Source organism: Sciurus carolinensis, chromosome 2, assembly GCF_902686445.1.
Source record: "Sciurus carolinensis chromosome 2, mSciCar1.2, whole genome shotgun sequence".
Lineage (NCBI taxonomy): Eukaryota > Metazoa > Chordata > Mammalia > Rodentia > Sciuridae > Sciurus > Sciurus carolinensis.
In genome coordinates, this window is record NC_062214.1 from 168,924,589 (window position 1) to 168,941,250 (window position 16,662).

General features: G+C 44.4%; 1 protein-coding gene across 7 annotated transcripts in view; it reads right to left on the minus strand.

Moving 5' to 3' along the window:
- Positions 1-893: 893 nt before the first annotated feature.
- The window catches only part of Slc8a3 (solute carrier family 8 member A3), a 134,551-nt gene continuing 118,782 nt past the window's right edge, over positions 894-16,662 (minus strand). For 3 of the 7 annotated variants that reach the window (XM_047541598.1, XM_047541599.1, XM_047541597.1), the window contains exons 4-8: positions 12,701-12,718; positions 8,650-8,774; positions 8,006-8,105; positions 6,061-6,336; positions 894-2,944 (exon numbers count right to left, since the gene is read on the minus strand). In XM_047541598.1, coding sequence (XP_047397554.1) covers positions 2,568-2,944; positions 6,061-6,336; positions 8,006-8,105; positions 8,650-8,774; positions 12,701-12,718 — 896 coding nt within the window. In that variant the 3' untranslated portion in view covers positions 894-2,567. The remainder of the gene's footprint in view (positions 2,945-6,060; positions 6,337-8,005; positions 8,106-8,649; positions 8,775-12,700; positions 12,719-16,662) is intronic. The other 4 variants (XM_047541603.1, XM_047541600.1, XM_047541601.1 and 1 more) reach the window with 2 other exon arrangements.

Below are 16,662 nucleotides of genomic sequence, written 5' to 3' on the forward strand. Positions count from 1 at the left end.
TACCTGAATCATTTGGACCGGGAATGGAAATTCAATGCACAACAGTCATGTTGTGAATGGAAACTCAAGGCCCCACCACCATGACAGCCTCCTACAAAGATTTCTCCTTTCTGGAGATGGACTTCTGGGAATTATTTATATTCTCTTAATTGAGAATTTGTGCTCAGATGAGGAAAAGGGAAGTTCCAGTTCGCTGTGGGAGTGAAGCGGTGAGGTCATGAAATGGCGTCAGGGTTGTTGACTGAGCTGGACTGTGTGTAAGACAAGTAACACAGGAAGCTCATTGTGAGGCAGAGGAAGAGGATGGGAACTGTGTTGTTTTTCGGGGGGTGGGCTGCCTGTGTTCCTGAGGGCTTTCAGGTCCCTGAGGCCTGGTTGTGCTCCTGCTTTGGGTTCCACAAGATCACATTGACCCTCAATTTCTCTGAACTATTTTAATGGGTTTCTACTTCTTCTAACCAAAGCAACCTTCATTAAAAGGAAGTTTTATTTCTCCCTCTAGATTGTGAGTTTCTGTGGTCAGACATCTTATGTAGCTCACTACATGGAGTGCGTCCAAAGTCCTTTGGCTGAATGAATGGTGAGTGAATGAACGTGGAGTATATGTCTCCTGGAAACAAAGATGGAGCCCTGGTTTCCTAACTGGAATCCTTCTCCTCTGGGCCTTCCCCTCTATCTCCATAGTCCTTGCTACCTATGTCCTTCAGCTTCTTAAAGTCCAGGTTGTGACAGTTGGTATTTCCCTAAAATGTTTGTATTTAAAAAATACCATGTCTGGCACATTGGCACCTGAATGTGATGGGAAATGACACCTTCACCTCACCTCAATGGCACCTGCTTCAGAACAAACCCAGGATGAAGAAACACGGAGAAGCAAACTGTATGTAGAGATATAAGTAGAGCTTTTATTTTTTTTTTTTAAACCAACCCAACATTTCCACTGGCAACTGTCAACACAGCTTATGACATGAGCACTGTTTCTTTTTTTTTAGTTATTTTTTCTTAAAAAAGTGTTTAAAATTAAACAGGTGTTTTTTTTTTTTTTTAATTTATCCCCCCCTTTAGAAAATGTATTTATGTCAATGCAGAAAGCCTAAGATCTGTGGGCAGTTTTGTGGTGATGTCGTATGTGTGTTCATTTGTGTGTATGTGTTTTTAAAGCCAGGTCCTTCCAAAAGTTATCAGGAAAAGGTCCTTAGGGCATGTCAATCTCTTTTTCTATAAACTCAGGCTCCATGAGATTATGGAGACAAAGACTCCTCTTAGGGGGAAAGATATACCCCCCAGGCTGGAAAAACCTTCATGAGGTTTTAAAAAACAAGCAGGAACATGGGAGAAATGAGGAATTCCAGTTCCTATCTTGTGAAAATGTTTTCAAAGCTGGCTTGAGGGCCAGGAGAGGTGAACGGGGCCCCTTGCTGTCTTATAACCCTCAAACTTGCATCCCTTGAAGGAATCTAGGCAGCCTTGTTCTTACGGCACATTAGGAAGTGAGGGGCTGGTGTGGCTGACGCGTCTCAGAAGGCTAACATTTTACATAGCGTTTTTTTCTTTAAAGATCTCATTGGTTGGACACCTCTCCTCTCCTGCTTCAGACACAAAGTCAGAGATGTTCCAGAAGCCATGTGCCCCTTGTGTTTCCTCAGCTGCCCTTTGTCATCACGTACAATTTCTTTTTGTTCCATATCACCCACTTGGTGGGTTTTCTTGCAGGAGGATACACACACAGACATGGACACAGTGAAAGATATAGAACCGGAAAGGCATGGACAGGGAAGAGGACAATTGCTTTTTGGTTTTGATTTGATTTCAATGCAAGCAGATAAAGCCCCACCAGCTCTGCAGGTTGGTGTGTGAGCTCATTTCCACCAGTCCTCCAAATCACTCAGAGAGAAAAGGAGATGGGGGACAGGACCTCGCTGGAGCCGAGAAACAGCTGTGACCCTGTGAAAGCAGGAGGGCGCGTGTTTGAAAATTCATGCCTCCACCTGTTGACTGAGACCTGGGATTCTTTCACAACACTTTGTCACTAACTTCAGAAAGAAAAGACAAGACAAAATAATAAGCGAATTCCGATGGAAAAACAAAAACAGCCACAATAATGATTACCATGAAAAGAGAACCCCGGACCAGCCACATGGTATGATTCACGCCTCACCAGCTGGATGAGAGAATCGTGACGTATCCCTGTGGATAGACAGGAGAAAACCTGTCCCAAAGAAACTAGAGGCAAAGGAATAATCGGGAGGTGGAATAGGAGACAGGGTCTGACCTTGGCTGTGGGTCAGGGACATGAGTGGAAGTGAGCAGACAGAGGTGGATTTGTTGCTGTTGTTGGTTTGTATTTAATTAAATACTTTGGAAAGTGGGTGTCTCCTCCGCTCTATGTGATGAAGACTTTGCCCTTTCGGTGCACTGCCAGGGCCTAGGTCAGGTGAAGTTCCTGGGGCTCAGGTCCCGATGCCGCCTCTGCAGGGCTACTCAGCCTGGAAAGGTCACTGCTGGGAAAGTGCCCTTCTCTTGGAAGAAGTCCTTGGCCTGCCCTGCCGGAGGCCTTGTTCTGTGGCTCAGAACCCCTTGATGTAGCAGTAGGCCTCCAGTGTGGCAAAGAGTATGTAGAGGAGCCACAGGCTCACGAAGAGCCACGTCGTGGCAAGCTTGCAGCCGCGGGGGCCACCCAGCTCCCCACCCAGGTGGGGCCGCCGTCGGTACAAGAGCACACTGATGCAGACAAATGCAAAGATGGTGAAAAGGGTGACGGAGAAGGCCAGCGTGCCTGCGGACACGTGGAACTCCTGTCCCTGCAGGGCCCAGTAGATGGCGGCCACGGACCAGGCCAGGCCAATACCCAGGAAGACATTGACGGCATTGCTGCCGGTAACGTTGCCAATGGAGGCGTCCGCGTACACGTCCTGGAGGGCCGCAGCTTTGCTGGCGAATGTGTCTGGAAAAGAACACAGACAAAGAGGAGCTGATGGGAGGCTGAGATGTGGAGGCCCTTCTTCAAGTATGCCCGAAGGCAATTGGGCAGCAAGAGCTAAGGGGCCACTGCCAATTCTGTCCTTCATGAGCTGTGTGGCCTTGGGCAAGTCCCACTACTGATCTGGGCTTCCTATTCCTCATTTTAGGAATCCCAAAGATTACTAAGAGCTACCCAGTCCTGACAGTTACCAAATGGGTTTATTGTTCTCCTTTGATTACTTCTTCATTGCTATTTTAGAATATCTTTCCAGGGAACTTTGATATCCCAGGAAGCTGCTTAAAGTAGATGTCTGATTGTAATTGTCTGAGTGATGCCTCTAAGCTTGGGGTGGGCATTGAATTTCAGGCACCAAGGACAAGCAGGTGAGCTGTGGACTCAAGTATATGGATCACAAAGACTTGGAGGATGTTCGACTTCGGATCTTGGCACAGGTTGTAGGCCCAGGGAGGATCGCCAGGGACATCTAGCCCATTACTTTTATTTTGCAGGTAAGGGAAATAGGGGCCAAGGATCTATCCAAGGGCACAAGGGAAGTTAACAAGAAACTTGACCTTCAGATAAGGTCCATACCATTGACCTCCAGCCAAAGAGCATCAGCCAAAGTCAGGCAATCAGATGTGTGGACCACAGCATAATCTTCCCAATGCTCCAAATGCTGTCAGCTGTTTCTGGACCAATTGCCAGGACTTGGAAGTGACTCAAGATGCCTCCTTGGCTGGTTTGTCCTCTCAGATCTCCTGGAGAAAACCTCTTGCCCTTTCTTGCCCATGACTTGCACTTGATCCTCTGTTATTTCTTCCCACATCTATTCTTCCCCCCATACCTGCTCCTTTTCCTCTGATGGTTTAGGTCTCTTTGCCTGGAGAACAGTGATCACAGGACATCTCATACACTAAACCTTGCCTGTATCTAATTCCTTCCTTCCTTCTTTCCTTCCTTCCTTTCTTCCTTCCCTCCCTCCCTCCCTCCTTCCTTCCTTCCTTCCTTCCCTCCCTCCCTCCCTCCCTCCTTCTTTCCTTCCTTCCTTCCTTCCTTCCTTCCTTCCTTCCTTCCTTCCTTCCTTCCTTCCTTCCCTCCCTCCCTCCCTCCCTCCTTCTTTCCTTCCTTCCTTCCTTCCTTCCTTCCTTCCTTCCTTCCTTCCTTCCTTCCTTCCTTCCTTCCTTCCTTCTTTCCTTTCTTTCTTTTTACTTTTTGGTGCCAAGAATTGAACCTAGGGGTGCTTAACCACTGAGCCACATCCCCAGCTCTTTTATTTATTTTTTTTATTTTGAGACAGTGCCTTGCTAAGTTGCCTAGGGTCTTACTAAGTTGCTGAGGCTGGCTTTGAATTTATGATCCTCTTGCCTCACCCTTCTGAGCTGCTGGGATTACAGGCGTGCACCACCATGCCCAGCTCTAATTCCTTATCACTCAATTTATTTCCATGAGAGCCAAACCTCTTGCATCACCCCACCGTCTGTGGGTTTGGGGAAGAGGTTTTCCCAAAGTGTGACATAGAGTCAGTTACTCTTCCAGGAGGGTAAGTTTTCTTGGTGCAGAGAGGGTTTCCTTTGGTCCAGCTGGCAGATTTCTGCCCAGTGAGATTTAGCCTCACCCTTGCATAGGAAGGTGTCCTCTGCTTCCTCCTAAGGCAGTTGAAACTGACAAGAGTTCAGGGTTCAGATATCCTGGAGGCCCCAACTAAATCGTGTGAAGCTCCTGGCATAATGCATCTCTCTGCACCTCTTAACTCCTGCTTCTCATTCAGACTCAGCTTTCAGATGATTTCCCTTGGAAGCCATCCCTGACCCCAGCCTAGCCCAAGTCTCCCTGGTTTATATCTTTCTCTTGATAGCACTCATTGAGATGAGTTTAATCAGAGCACTTGAATGTAGTCTCCTTTACCTGGATTATAAACTTGGGTTGGAAAAGGAAACACATCTGTTATGGTTTGTGTGTGAGATGTCCCCCAAAAGTTCATGAGTGAGACAACGCAAGAGGATTTGGAGGGGTAATGATTAGGTTTCGAGAGCCTTAACCCAATCAGTGAATTAATCCCCTATGGGAGTAACTGAGTGGTAATTGGAGGCCGGTGGGGCGTGGCTGGAGGAGGTGGGCATTGGGGGCGTGGCTTTGGGGTATAGATTTGTCTTGGTGAGTGGAGTCTCCCTCTGCTTCCTGATCATCATGCCAGCCACTTCCCTCCACCACACTCTTCCGCCATGTTGTTCTGCCTCATCTGGAGCCCCTAGGAATGGAGCCAGCTGTCTATGAACTGAGATCTCTGAAACCATGAGCCCCTAAATAAACTTTTTTTCCTCTACAATTGTACTGGTCAGATCTTTTAGTCACAGCAGCAAAAAAAGTTAACTAAAACAACATCTGTCATGTCTATCATAACAGTGCCAGCAACTAACACTATACTGTGTCAAGCACAATAGGAGCTCAGTAAATATTTGTCTAATAAATGAATTAATGACATCTACTCCTGTTAGTCTTTGGGTATTTCGAAGAAAATAAATAGTACGTAATTCATCAAATGAAAGGACAAATTTCACTAAGCTTCCTCTGCCTGTCCTGCTAGGAAGTACTTTGTATTCACAGGTGTCCTTACAAACAGAAGAGGCCAAAAATGCTTGTGGGTATTTCTGTTGTGACATTTTTAGGCAGGTTGATCTTTAGTCTCTCAGAGACTATCAGGGGTAAATCAAAGAACAGTGTCTACATTCTTTGGATTACATTGACGGTGCCCTATTAATGTAATGTAGAGATTAAAAAATTTGGGCCACTTACTTAGGCAGGTAGCTTAACCTCTGTAGACCTCAGTTTCCTCATCTGTCATGTGGGGATAATAACTTTCCCTATTTAATAAGGTTTTGGTGAGCATTGCAGAAATGTAGATTTTTTTTAAGCATACATAGTGCCTGCCACATCAAAAGTGCTCAAAAGATATCCTTATTAATATCATCATTTATCCCTTTGATTGAATTTTGTGCATTGTTTGAGGCTCTGTTGAGCTCAGATCTGAGATGACAGAAGATGAGGCAGAGCACAGGGGTCCCATGAACCAGGTAATTGCCCTTTGCAGACTCTCTCACCTGGCACGGAGGTGCCAAATGCCACGAAGACAACAGCTGTGACTGAATCCTTGAGACCAATTGTGCAGCCGAAGTGGGAGGCCAAGTCCCCAATGATGGCAGTAAGCATGCCGATGATGAGGATGGAGACAACGAAGCAGGCCCAGCCATGGCAGTACTCTGTGGGGGGCACACAGGCAAACAGCACCTTCCAGAAGACCGTCAGGAAGTGCATGACGTAGTCAAAGCAGGATGGCAGCCTCTCCTCCCCCGATTCATCCTCATCCTCATCCCCTGCTGGAGACAAGATAAACAGGACCAAGAAAGGACGGTGAGTGAGATCAGAGCTTCATTCCTGGAAAACCAAGTCCATCCCACACTACAGGCATCATTGACCAGAGCGGGTCTCCAGCTGTCTGGGCATCTGGTGAGATACAGATGTGGGCATCAGAAAACAGCTAGGAGATGGGAAACAATTTGGTCACTTGATGTCAGTTTGGATGCAGGGCACAAAGTGAGACTGGGAGAAAGAGCAAGGGAACAGGGAAGAGAAGAGACAAAGAGATTAACAGGTGGGAGAACATGAGAAGGACAAGGCCAGGGCAGAGGAGGAAAGGAGGAGGAGCGGGCTGCACTTGATTTCCTAGGCACAGAAAACAAAATGGGCTGTGTGCTCATCTTCACTGGATGCCGGTGAGGCTCCTCTTGAATTATCTGGACTGGCTGCTGTGATAAGCATCGTAAGTCTGGTCATTATCCATCCTCAGATGGACAGCTGTCATTCCAGGTCATGCAGGTATACCAGAGAGCCAGTCCCATTTTCCAAATACCCCATGGGACAGAATAGGGATGGGCCCCCATTGTCCTTGCCAGGAAACATGAGCAGAATTGCTCATTCAGCATCTCAGAAGAGGATATGCTCTTGCATCCCAGATCCTGGTTAAGGGCAACCGGTTATGTTTTGGTATAATGGGTAGAAGCTGGGTTTCTAAAGAGCAGCAGTCAGGATCAGGGTTCTAATTCCAGCTCTGCCATAAAGAAAATCTGTAACTAGGGTGCATTATCTGTTGTTTTTGAACCTCGGTTCCTGCATTGGTAAAAGGAGAAGGATAGATTATGTGGACTACATTCTGTTTACTGTCTCTTGAGGGGCTCGGTCAGGTCATCAGAGGGGGCAGTGGAAGGATCAACGTGAAAGTAGGGCAGCAGCAGCAGCAAACCTTTCTTCTTGGCTGTACTTTTGCTCTGACTCTGGGGCCTTGGGGATGTGACCCTGTGGGTTGCTATGACAACAAAACCTCCTGAAAAAAGACAAGGCCAGTAGTGCTCAGCAGTACAAAGAGGCCTCAGTGATGCTGAGAGGCAATATGGGGTGGTTGGGAGACTGTCCATTTTAGTGCATCTGTAGGCCTCTGGGACTTCTGGCTAGGCTGTGGATCACTGCAGAGATATCTGTCAGTAAATGCCAGGGTAGAGGTTTGGAATTATCCAGGTGGAGATTTGTTAGAGTCAATGTAAAGCATTTTGAAAAATCCGGACCCCTATCTTGCTGAATCAGAAATGTCCCTCATTTTATAGAAAAGGGAGAACAAGTTAATGAGAAGAAAGAATGACGGAAATGACAATTTATGGTGTACTTGTTTTGTACCTGACTTTGTACCTTTCTACTTTTCTGAGAAATGTAGTGATAGTTCCCTTTTGGAAGGAAACATCGAGGGTAGAGAGGATAATTACTCTGGTCCATGTGGGAGGACCAGGATTTGAGGCCAGACATAATTGTACTCTTTTAGTTCCCCATAATCCTCTTCCAATGTGACCCAGTGAAACAGTTGAATACCCAGGACCAGGACTGTGAAGATGGGATGCAGGGCCCCCCAGAAACTGGTGAACCACTGATGGTGCCATGTTCTTGCTTCTCATGGGTTGCCTGCTTCTCCCAGCAAGGCCTTTTGGAGACTCTTCTTACCTGCGCTGACAGTAATAGCCTCCATGAACTGGTCCCTCCAGGAGTGGGTCCCCACAACCAAGGCCAGGTTTGTCTTCTTGATTAGTTTGTCCACTGTAGTCTGTCAAGGAAAGAAAACTTGGAATCATGAGGTTAGAGTGCCCAGAACCAAGGAGGAGCCTGCTGCTTCAAAGGAATGAAAGATGCCCTGCATTCTGGGGTTCTGGAAGTTATGAATGGAGCAACCTTGGTTCATATTCTCTGGGACAATCCTCTACTTGCCTTTTTGGTTTTTTTGGTTATGTCTTCTGACATTGGATATTTAGAGTGATACAATAGAGAATAGGGTCTGATGTCAATAAACCTTGCCCTACATTACTGAATTTTAGTATCTTTGTTTAAAAAAATACAATTAAACAATTGTAAAGATACATCTATGGTCTTTCTAGCCATTTATTCCATATTCTTTATTGTTTTTTCCTCACAATATTTCTAGCACTGTTTGTTCCAGGTTACAAATGGGGAAAAAAGAGACCTAGGGTGGGTACGTGACTTGTTCAGCTTTGACTTCACATATTCAGGGGTGAAACTGGAGCAGAACCCCAGGACTTCTGCCCCCCTCCTGATTAATCTATTATTGAATTAGACTTCACTGACGGCCTGACCTTGAACTCATAGGACTCTTCAATGATGACCTCTAGTTTGGGGTGTTCACCCAATACTGGCTTTCCCATCTCTGCTATCCTCTTGGCTTCCTCTTCCTCCATAGTCAGCTTCCTGTCTGTCACCTCTGCAAAAAAGAAAATCAAACTAGCTTTAGCCCCTTCTCCATTTCCTGGAAATGTAAAGCTCAGTATATTAGACATGAGTAATGGGTACAAAACAAATAGCTCTTGGGAATGGGGACTTTGTGCATTTTTACTGCCCCTTTCTATGTCATGCTAATCATGACCATTAGACCATGAGAGGCTTCTTGTAGGCTTGGATAAGAAGTCCTGTTTTTAGACCTGTGTGGGCAACATAACTCAAAGACCTGAGAAATAGCATCAAGTAAAGTCCCCAAGTAATTCAGTGTGATGTTGGGGAGCTAGTAAGAAAAGTTGAACTCTTGACACTTGACTGTTTTGAAATGTGGTGTCTGTTTAACTTCATGTAAGAATTCTTGGAGGCAAAGTTATCTGAAGGGAACATCTGCTGGTCCACATCAACATCTGTTTCCAACATCGCTGATACCATCCCCTCTAGAAAGGAGAAGGGTGGATGTTTCCAAGATATCTACATTTTGTACAAGAGACTATTGTCCTCATGATAAGAAACTTGGAAGATTCCCTCCCCCAATGTCCTGGTGTTCCATTGAATGATCCCCAGTACTTCTATACAAATCAGGCATATTTCTTCTGGAACACAAATACTTCTTCAAACATAAAATAAAACAAAGTTCTTCCTTTACTTCCTTTGCAGGCATTCTCTGCATCCCTCAGCATCTTGACTCATTTACCACTCTCATGTTGTACAGTTGGACATTTTTTCTGCTTCGCCTGGTGAGTCCATTTTAAGACCACTTCACCATGAAGACAAGTTTTCTGGATTAGAGTGAAATAGAGATTGAGTCTTTTTATTCCCCTTTGATTAGAAAATCACTCTTGGCGGCCTGTTTCTTTCAAAGCTCATTTAAACATCTTCCCATCCAAGTCCACATTCTCACATGCAATTAATTCTTTTATTTGGCTCCTTAATTGCTTTCATTCCACACAGTAAACCTCCCAGGGGAATTGGATAGTCCTTGGATAATCCCAAGGACGAGATGGATCAGAGGCCAAGAAAGTCTTTTTTTCTGTCTCGCTGGGGAATTGGTGAAGCAAGGGGGATGGGCAAGGTTCAAGTTCTTGAAGATGCAATGAAAAGAATTCACAGAAAAGACCATGAGCCAAGAGTGTAGGTTACTAAACAGAGAGCCTTGTATTTTACATAACTTTTGTTGTTGTTTTTGTTGTTGACATGGTATGAGAGCGCACAGGCTCTGCTTTCTGCTCTGGCTGTTTGACTATTGTCCCTGGCACCAAATTTAAAAAGCAATCCCATAACTGTGTGGGAGCTGTCCGTGGTGCTAACCCCCTCTAGTGCTGGTGGCCATCTTTGGAAACAATTATTTCTCAAGGATGCATCTCCTTCTATATATTTCCAAGTTAGAAACTATCTCCTGGCTTTCTAACTTCATTTAACTCATTGATTCTGGTTCTCTGATTAGTTAATTCTGAAGATAAGTCTGTTTGCATCTGGGGTTCTAGCTATGCACAAGGCCAGCAATCCTAGAAATCAGACTGCAAATCACTCTGGAAAAAAGCCCTTAGGAAAAAACCATATAGATTCCTTCAAAGAATGGATAGTCTTTTCCTCTTCTTTCAGATTTTGGCACCATATCACGATGCCTGTCTTAGCAGTGACAATGTTATTCGACCCCTCCCTCGCTGGTCCCCCCATGTCATACTTTTACATGTGCCACAGAACTTTAGACCAATATAATGAGCTCTCCAGTGACATATAAATGTACCTGTCTAACCCCTTGTCTAGCTATCAATCTAGCCATGTATCCATCTGGCATGATATTCATCTACCTACTGACCTGTCCACCCCTGTGGTGACAGCCAGTTTTTCCATCTAGCTTTCAGCAAAAGTCTTTTTGACAAATAACCAATGCTCTATCTTTAGGTCTCCTACAACCCCACAGAGGCACTCCATATTTATCTGTTAACTGATTGATTTGCATGCCTTTATATAAACTCTGATTTAGCATCTTGGTTTGGCAGCAATTTCTGCCTTTTTCTATTTTAGTTATAATCATTGCTTTCGATTCAAATCAAGTTAATTTCTTGAGAGAATGTTAAGTCTCCAACTTAAAAAACTATAGTGAGTCTGATCACTTGTTGATGGGACTCCCCAGAATTTCAAGTAAAGAGAATAAATGACAGGTGGTCTTGATATACAGACTGACTAAACAAACTCTCAGTTCTAGGAATGGGAAAAAAAAGAGGTGGGAGGAGAGAGAGAGAGAGAGAGAGAGAGAGAGAGAGAGAGAGAGAGAGAGAGAGAGAGAGAATGAATAAGATGGAAGATTGGACAAATACTGGAAGAACAAAGAACTTGCCAGGCCAGACAAGGTTGTGAATACTCTGCAGGTATCCTCACAAAGAAGTGGGGTGATGAAGCAGGGGTGTCACTCGGGCCCAGGTCCCTGAGCTTGGTGGGTAGCTCAGGATGAACTTATTGACTCTCCATGTCTAATGCCACCAGACATTTTAATCACATCAGTGTGTCCTCACAGGAAAATCAAAATAAGAATTTGAGTTTTCTCATGAAATCAAAGTCTCATCAAGCATTTCTAAATTGAAGGTTTATGGATTGAAATATCTAGAAAAAGTGCCCCCACAATTTTAGCTTCCAGTGAGAGTATGTTAAAAGTATAAAGTAGCTTAAGTTTAATCACAATCTTTGTTGTATGCATATGTGTGTCAGGTAGAGGCAAGAGTTGGAACAGACAAACTAATATCTTCTCATGCAAGAGGATGGATGAAATGGAGAGGACCCAATGTTACAAGATCAATCCCCCAGGAGAAGAGTGAAAAATACTCTGTTGGGCGCAGCCCTTGTCCTGTTGCTATAAGAAGGAAGCAAGAAGTCAAGCAACTTTTTTTTCTCAAAAAGGGAAGATAAGTATTACCTACATTTGTTTTTTAGGTTCCAAGGAAGCAAATGTCCTTACTATGTACAAGGCCTCCTCCTAAGCCCAGGGTGTAGCCTGTAGGTGACTGTGATTATGAACTCTGTAAGATACTTTTCATCTTAAATGACCTTAAAGTTTTCTCTGTTCAAAGAACGGATGAGATATAAGACATTCTTTAAAAATAAATTGAAACTATCTCGTGGAGTCCATTCTGCCTGCCTCAAGAGTTATAGCATTGCCAGATATGGGAAAATGCTTTCCTACTTGCTCACAAAGTTGGATGTTTGTGAATGATTTCCACTCACATCAGCATACTCTCAAAGTAGTAGTACACCCTACACAGAATCTAGATTCTCCATGAGAATCTCCCCAGAATAAATTCTCTAAAATGTCTATGTCCAGCCAGAACACTGGGCCTACTCCCTTTCTTGTTATTCATGGTACATGTCACTTTAGGGATCAATGACAAATGCATCAAAATTCTAGTAATTTAAATCTCAACTGTGATGAGGCAGAAGCTCTCCAGGATCAGTAAAATTTCAAGTTAATTATAAAAATTGCCTTTTATGTTCTCACAGCTGCTTTTGATTATTTCCTCCTGGATCCCTGGGATCAGTGTTCTCTTAAATCTCATTGCAATCTTATTAGGAGATTCCAGGTTTGACATTCACTCTCTCTTCCCCAACTACCTGAGATAGAGATGAATTAAGGTGTACAAGTCTATGATCCACAATTTCCTTGGTAGGTTTCTCTTCCTGGTCCCAGAGAGGATCAGCTATGCATTTACCCACATGCCCTGACAGAAATGATGCACATGGAATTGTCTACTTCCTCACAATTACTTCATGTGGGGAAATAAATCTCCCATTCCTTAGGAGAGCTGGTCAGGTTCACTTGCGCCTATGGTTCCTATTAAGTAAATCAAAGAACATTGATCTTAAACCACTGTAAGGGCACTGGCAAGAAGTGGGAAAGAGGGGAAAGACACCTCTTACCTGGAGATAACAGGAGCGCTGTTTGCAAATGGGTACCAGACACAGGAAGAAAGAAAAGGAAAGAACATTAAGGTCCCATCTTGAAAGTGTCCCCAGACTTTGTGGTTGCTGGCAGCATCAGAAAAGCAATGAGCTTAGTAGGTGAGAGCTGAGGAATACATGCAAAAAAGCAGCACTTGGGGCATGCGCAGCAGGAGTAGCGGCAAGAGGTGTGAGCAGCTGGAAAGGCTGCCGAGCAGTTAAGAGAGTTATCCCCACGCCTTCCCTGCAACCTTGAGAGCTAGGGATGGAGGAATGGGGGAACCAAATGGGAGGAACAGAGACTGAGTAGGTCACTCGTGATCCATTCTGAAAAGAAGTGAGAATCCAGTTATCATGAAAACAAGGTTGACTGCAACCTGCTAGAGTAGCTGGTTCATCAACGGTATGTCCATAGGGCTTGAGTGGGAGCTCAGGACACCAGGTAGTAGTATGCAAGAGTACCATGGTGCCTGCTTTTATGACTTCTATTCCTAATCTTACAACCAGACTGTGCTCTGCTCTCCAGGGCCCATAGGTTTCTATGACCACAAAGTGCATCCTAGCTACCATGTTGGCCAGAACTTTGCTTTCTCCTAAAAGAATGACTTAGTGAAAAGGTAAGTCCTTCAGAATGTTTTCCTGAAATGGTTTGTCTTCTTTATAGCTATGACGTGGAGGTTAGGATCAGAGATGTTGACTCCTTTCATTTTGTGTCACCTGTACCTATCAAAGTCCCTTCACCTAACAGTGTTACAAAGGTTTGTTTTTGACTATCTATTTTTTCAATCATCTTTTCCATAGATGCTGCATCTATGGATGGTGGTCTTCTTTTTTCCAGAAAGGGCAGGTGAAATCAGAGTCCATATGTTCTGGAGCAGAGAGACTGTCATTTGAAGAGCTATATATAGAAAAGAGAAGACAAATTCAAGTCCCTAGATGGACGGGGAGACTGAGTCAAGACATAACCAACACAAGTTGCCCTTAAACTCTGAATTTATATTCTTTGAATTTAGAGCATTCATCTGAATTTGTAGCATAGTACTTATGCTAAACTCTTTTAGACTTCAACATTTCTCCAAAAAATCTTGAGACATACCATACTTTGATTTTGATGGTGTCTTAGTAAAGACCCTCACTACTTGGTGCTTGCCAGATAAAAGTCTGGAAACACTCTTCCATGTATCCCTAGAGCAGAGCATGATTGGTGGAATGAGTGTGTGTGTGTGTGGTGGAGGGGGTTTGTGACTTATGTTTTCTAGGAATCTCTAGGAATGCAACTCAGGCCTGGGATCCATCATCCCATATTTACAACCACTGAAGACATGTGGATCCAGAATCTGCACAGCATGTAAATAGCAACCTACTCTTCCTGGTATCTTCCATCTAGAATTCCAAAGAAGTAATGGATCAATGCCTACCCCACTACATTGAGACAGAGAACAAGAGAGCTTGTTTATTCTGCTCCTTCCATGGGTTTGCCTGAAAGAGAGCATCCTGGCCCCTGAGTTCTAGTGAAGGCTGAATATCCCAATACATTAGTGTACCCAAGCAGGACACCCCAGGGAAGTTCTTCCGAAAAGGTCCCAATGCCCTGGTTTTCACTCAGATGTCCATTCCAACCCGGGCTCCTTCCTAGAGCACCGAGAAGACCTGCTGTCAGCTGGAATTGCATCATTCTCTGGCCATGGTCTGCAGGAATCTGAGACTTCCCATTAAACAGCTTCAGATGGGTCTGTGAGATCCAGGAAGGCCAACTTCGAGTGATGCAATACCTCGAGGGTGTCTTTCCTCTTGCTGCTGATGAGAGAAGCAGGAGCTGAACTTTCCCCTGTATTGGCCACCAGGGTCATGTTCAGAGTCATTTATCCCTGCTCATGTACTCCAGGGACAAGCTGAAAAGAATAATTAGGAAGCATCTGGGGCATTTGTCAGGGTCCCCCTGCATGTTATTGGGGGATAGTGTTTTCCTTCCCCTTCTGAGGCTTCCAGTGTTCAGGTCCAGGCCCAACAACCCTGATGCTGCTGCTCATTGTAGCTCTCAGAAACCTGTTTCTAGACTCCAGGACTTACTCCACTCCAGGGCAACTGTGTTTCCTATTTATCCTTCCTTCTTTCTCTATCCCGGATTGTTCAGAGTTTATAATATCGCTTCTGAAGTCTGTTTTGTTTGCCAAGAATAGAGTCTTCTATTTCAAATCCTGTTCTTTATTTTAAAAAATGCAATTGTCATTTTGGCCATGCAGAGAGTATGTCATTCTAAATGCCTAGGACTCTCCCATACAGCAGTGATAATGAAAAGCAATTTCCACTGTACTGTCTCTCACTCTGAGAGCAGCAGGGAATTCTGCAAATCAGTATGGGTTTTCATTTGATTCTGAGTCTAGACAATCTGGTTTTATGACCTTTAACTTTATGGTGGTCTGATGCCAATATATAAGAAGAAATGGAAAAAAAAAAAAAGGAGAAAATTAACCCCCTAGACCATAGGGCAGGAGGCTGGGAAATCGACAAATTTTTTATTGTCTGCTTCCATCTTGGCATCTTGGTCACTAGTAAGATATGAGGGCACATCCCACAAAGAGTTTGCTAAAATCTTTGCCTTCTCACCTATTCTCTCCCCCAGGACTAGGTTTCACCAGGGCTTTGCTGATAACTGACAAAGAGTACAGTATAAAAAGGAAAGATGTCTTCAAATGGGGAGTAGCCACAGGTATTTGCATTTGGTCAGGTCTCTGGAGAACAGAAGGCCTATCTTAGGTCACTTTCTGTCTTGTAGTTGGTAGAGGCTAAGTTAGGGGAGGCAGAAAAGAAGACTTTTTATTGTTGGAACAAAGGCATAGATGGACATCAATTCTTTCCTCCTGTCTGGAGCCTCTGCCTTCCTTCCAGCTCCCCTGTATGATTCTCTGGGATGTTTCTACTTGCATCTAAGTAGCTGGGACTGTAGAAATTGATGACATCATCCTACAATGGCCTCAGTTATCTGCTAATTCCAACCAATTGTGAAGAGGTGGAATAAATGCACAAGGGAGGTAAGAATGAGGCAGGGTAGGTGCTGGACAACTTCTGAGAATGTCCTTGGTGACAGAAACTTGAAGATTGACTGAAATACAGTGGAATGGCAGGAGAGGTACTTTCTCTGTCCCAACACCCTTTGGCAATCAGTCGATGGCAGCATCTTATCAGGTGATCGAGAAGAAGGTGAGCTATGGAAGATCCAGAAGGTTTCTGCCCATACAGCACCAGATGTGTCCAAACCAGGATGGCACAGGATTGGTTAGTTCTGCTGATAGTCCCCAGAAGATGGAAAGAACTGACCAATCAGACAGGTCTGAGAAGAATAGCTATACAGGAGTCTTTGGAAGTGTTGTTGCCCAGTCTCTTAGGTCTGTTGACTTCTTGCTGCTCCTTGTTACATGAACGTGAAGTATTTGCAAAATGATTGTCTTTTTGAGCAACAGGTGCATTTCACTTCTCCGTTCTCCATGAGACTCCCAGCAGCATCTCTTTCCTGAAGGGGAGTGTGGAGGTCCTCCTCTTGGTATGTCCCAAGAGCACTCTTACTCATTGCACATCTACTTCTCTAACACTTTCACAAGAATAGCTTCAGTCACTTTCTTCAAGGGGAAAAATCCTTCCTTACATCTGCCCTGGTTGCAACATAATCAGCTTTTTAGGGATGAACCACTGGCAGGTGTGCTGAGATGCATGTCCTGAGGACAGGAGAAGAGGGGGCCACTTCTCTAGTGTGGGATGAGGATTATTTGAGGGATCTAGGCAATAACCTCACTTGTAGATACCAAGCAAAGGCAGGTGTGCATGAACCATCCATTAGCTGTCTTCAATAGCTATGTCTCAGAAACCAGCAGCAGAAACTACACCATTTAGAGTCCCTTCAATTGGAAAACCCATAATCAATTCTCTGGGCCTGCTTAGTGTCA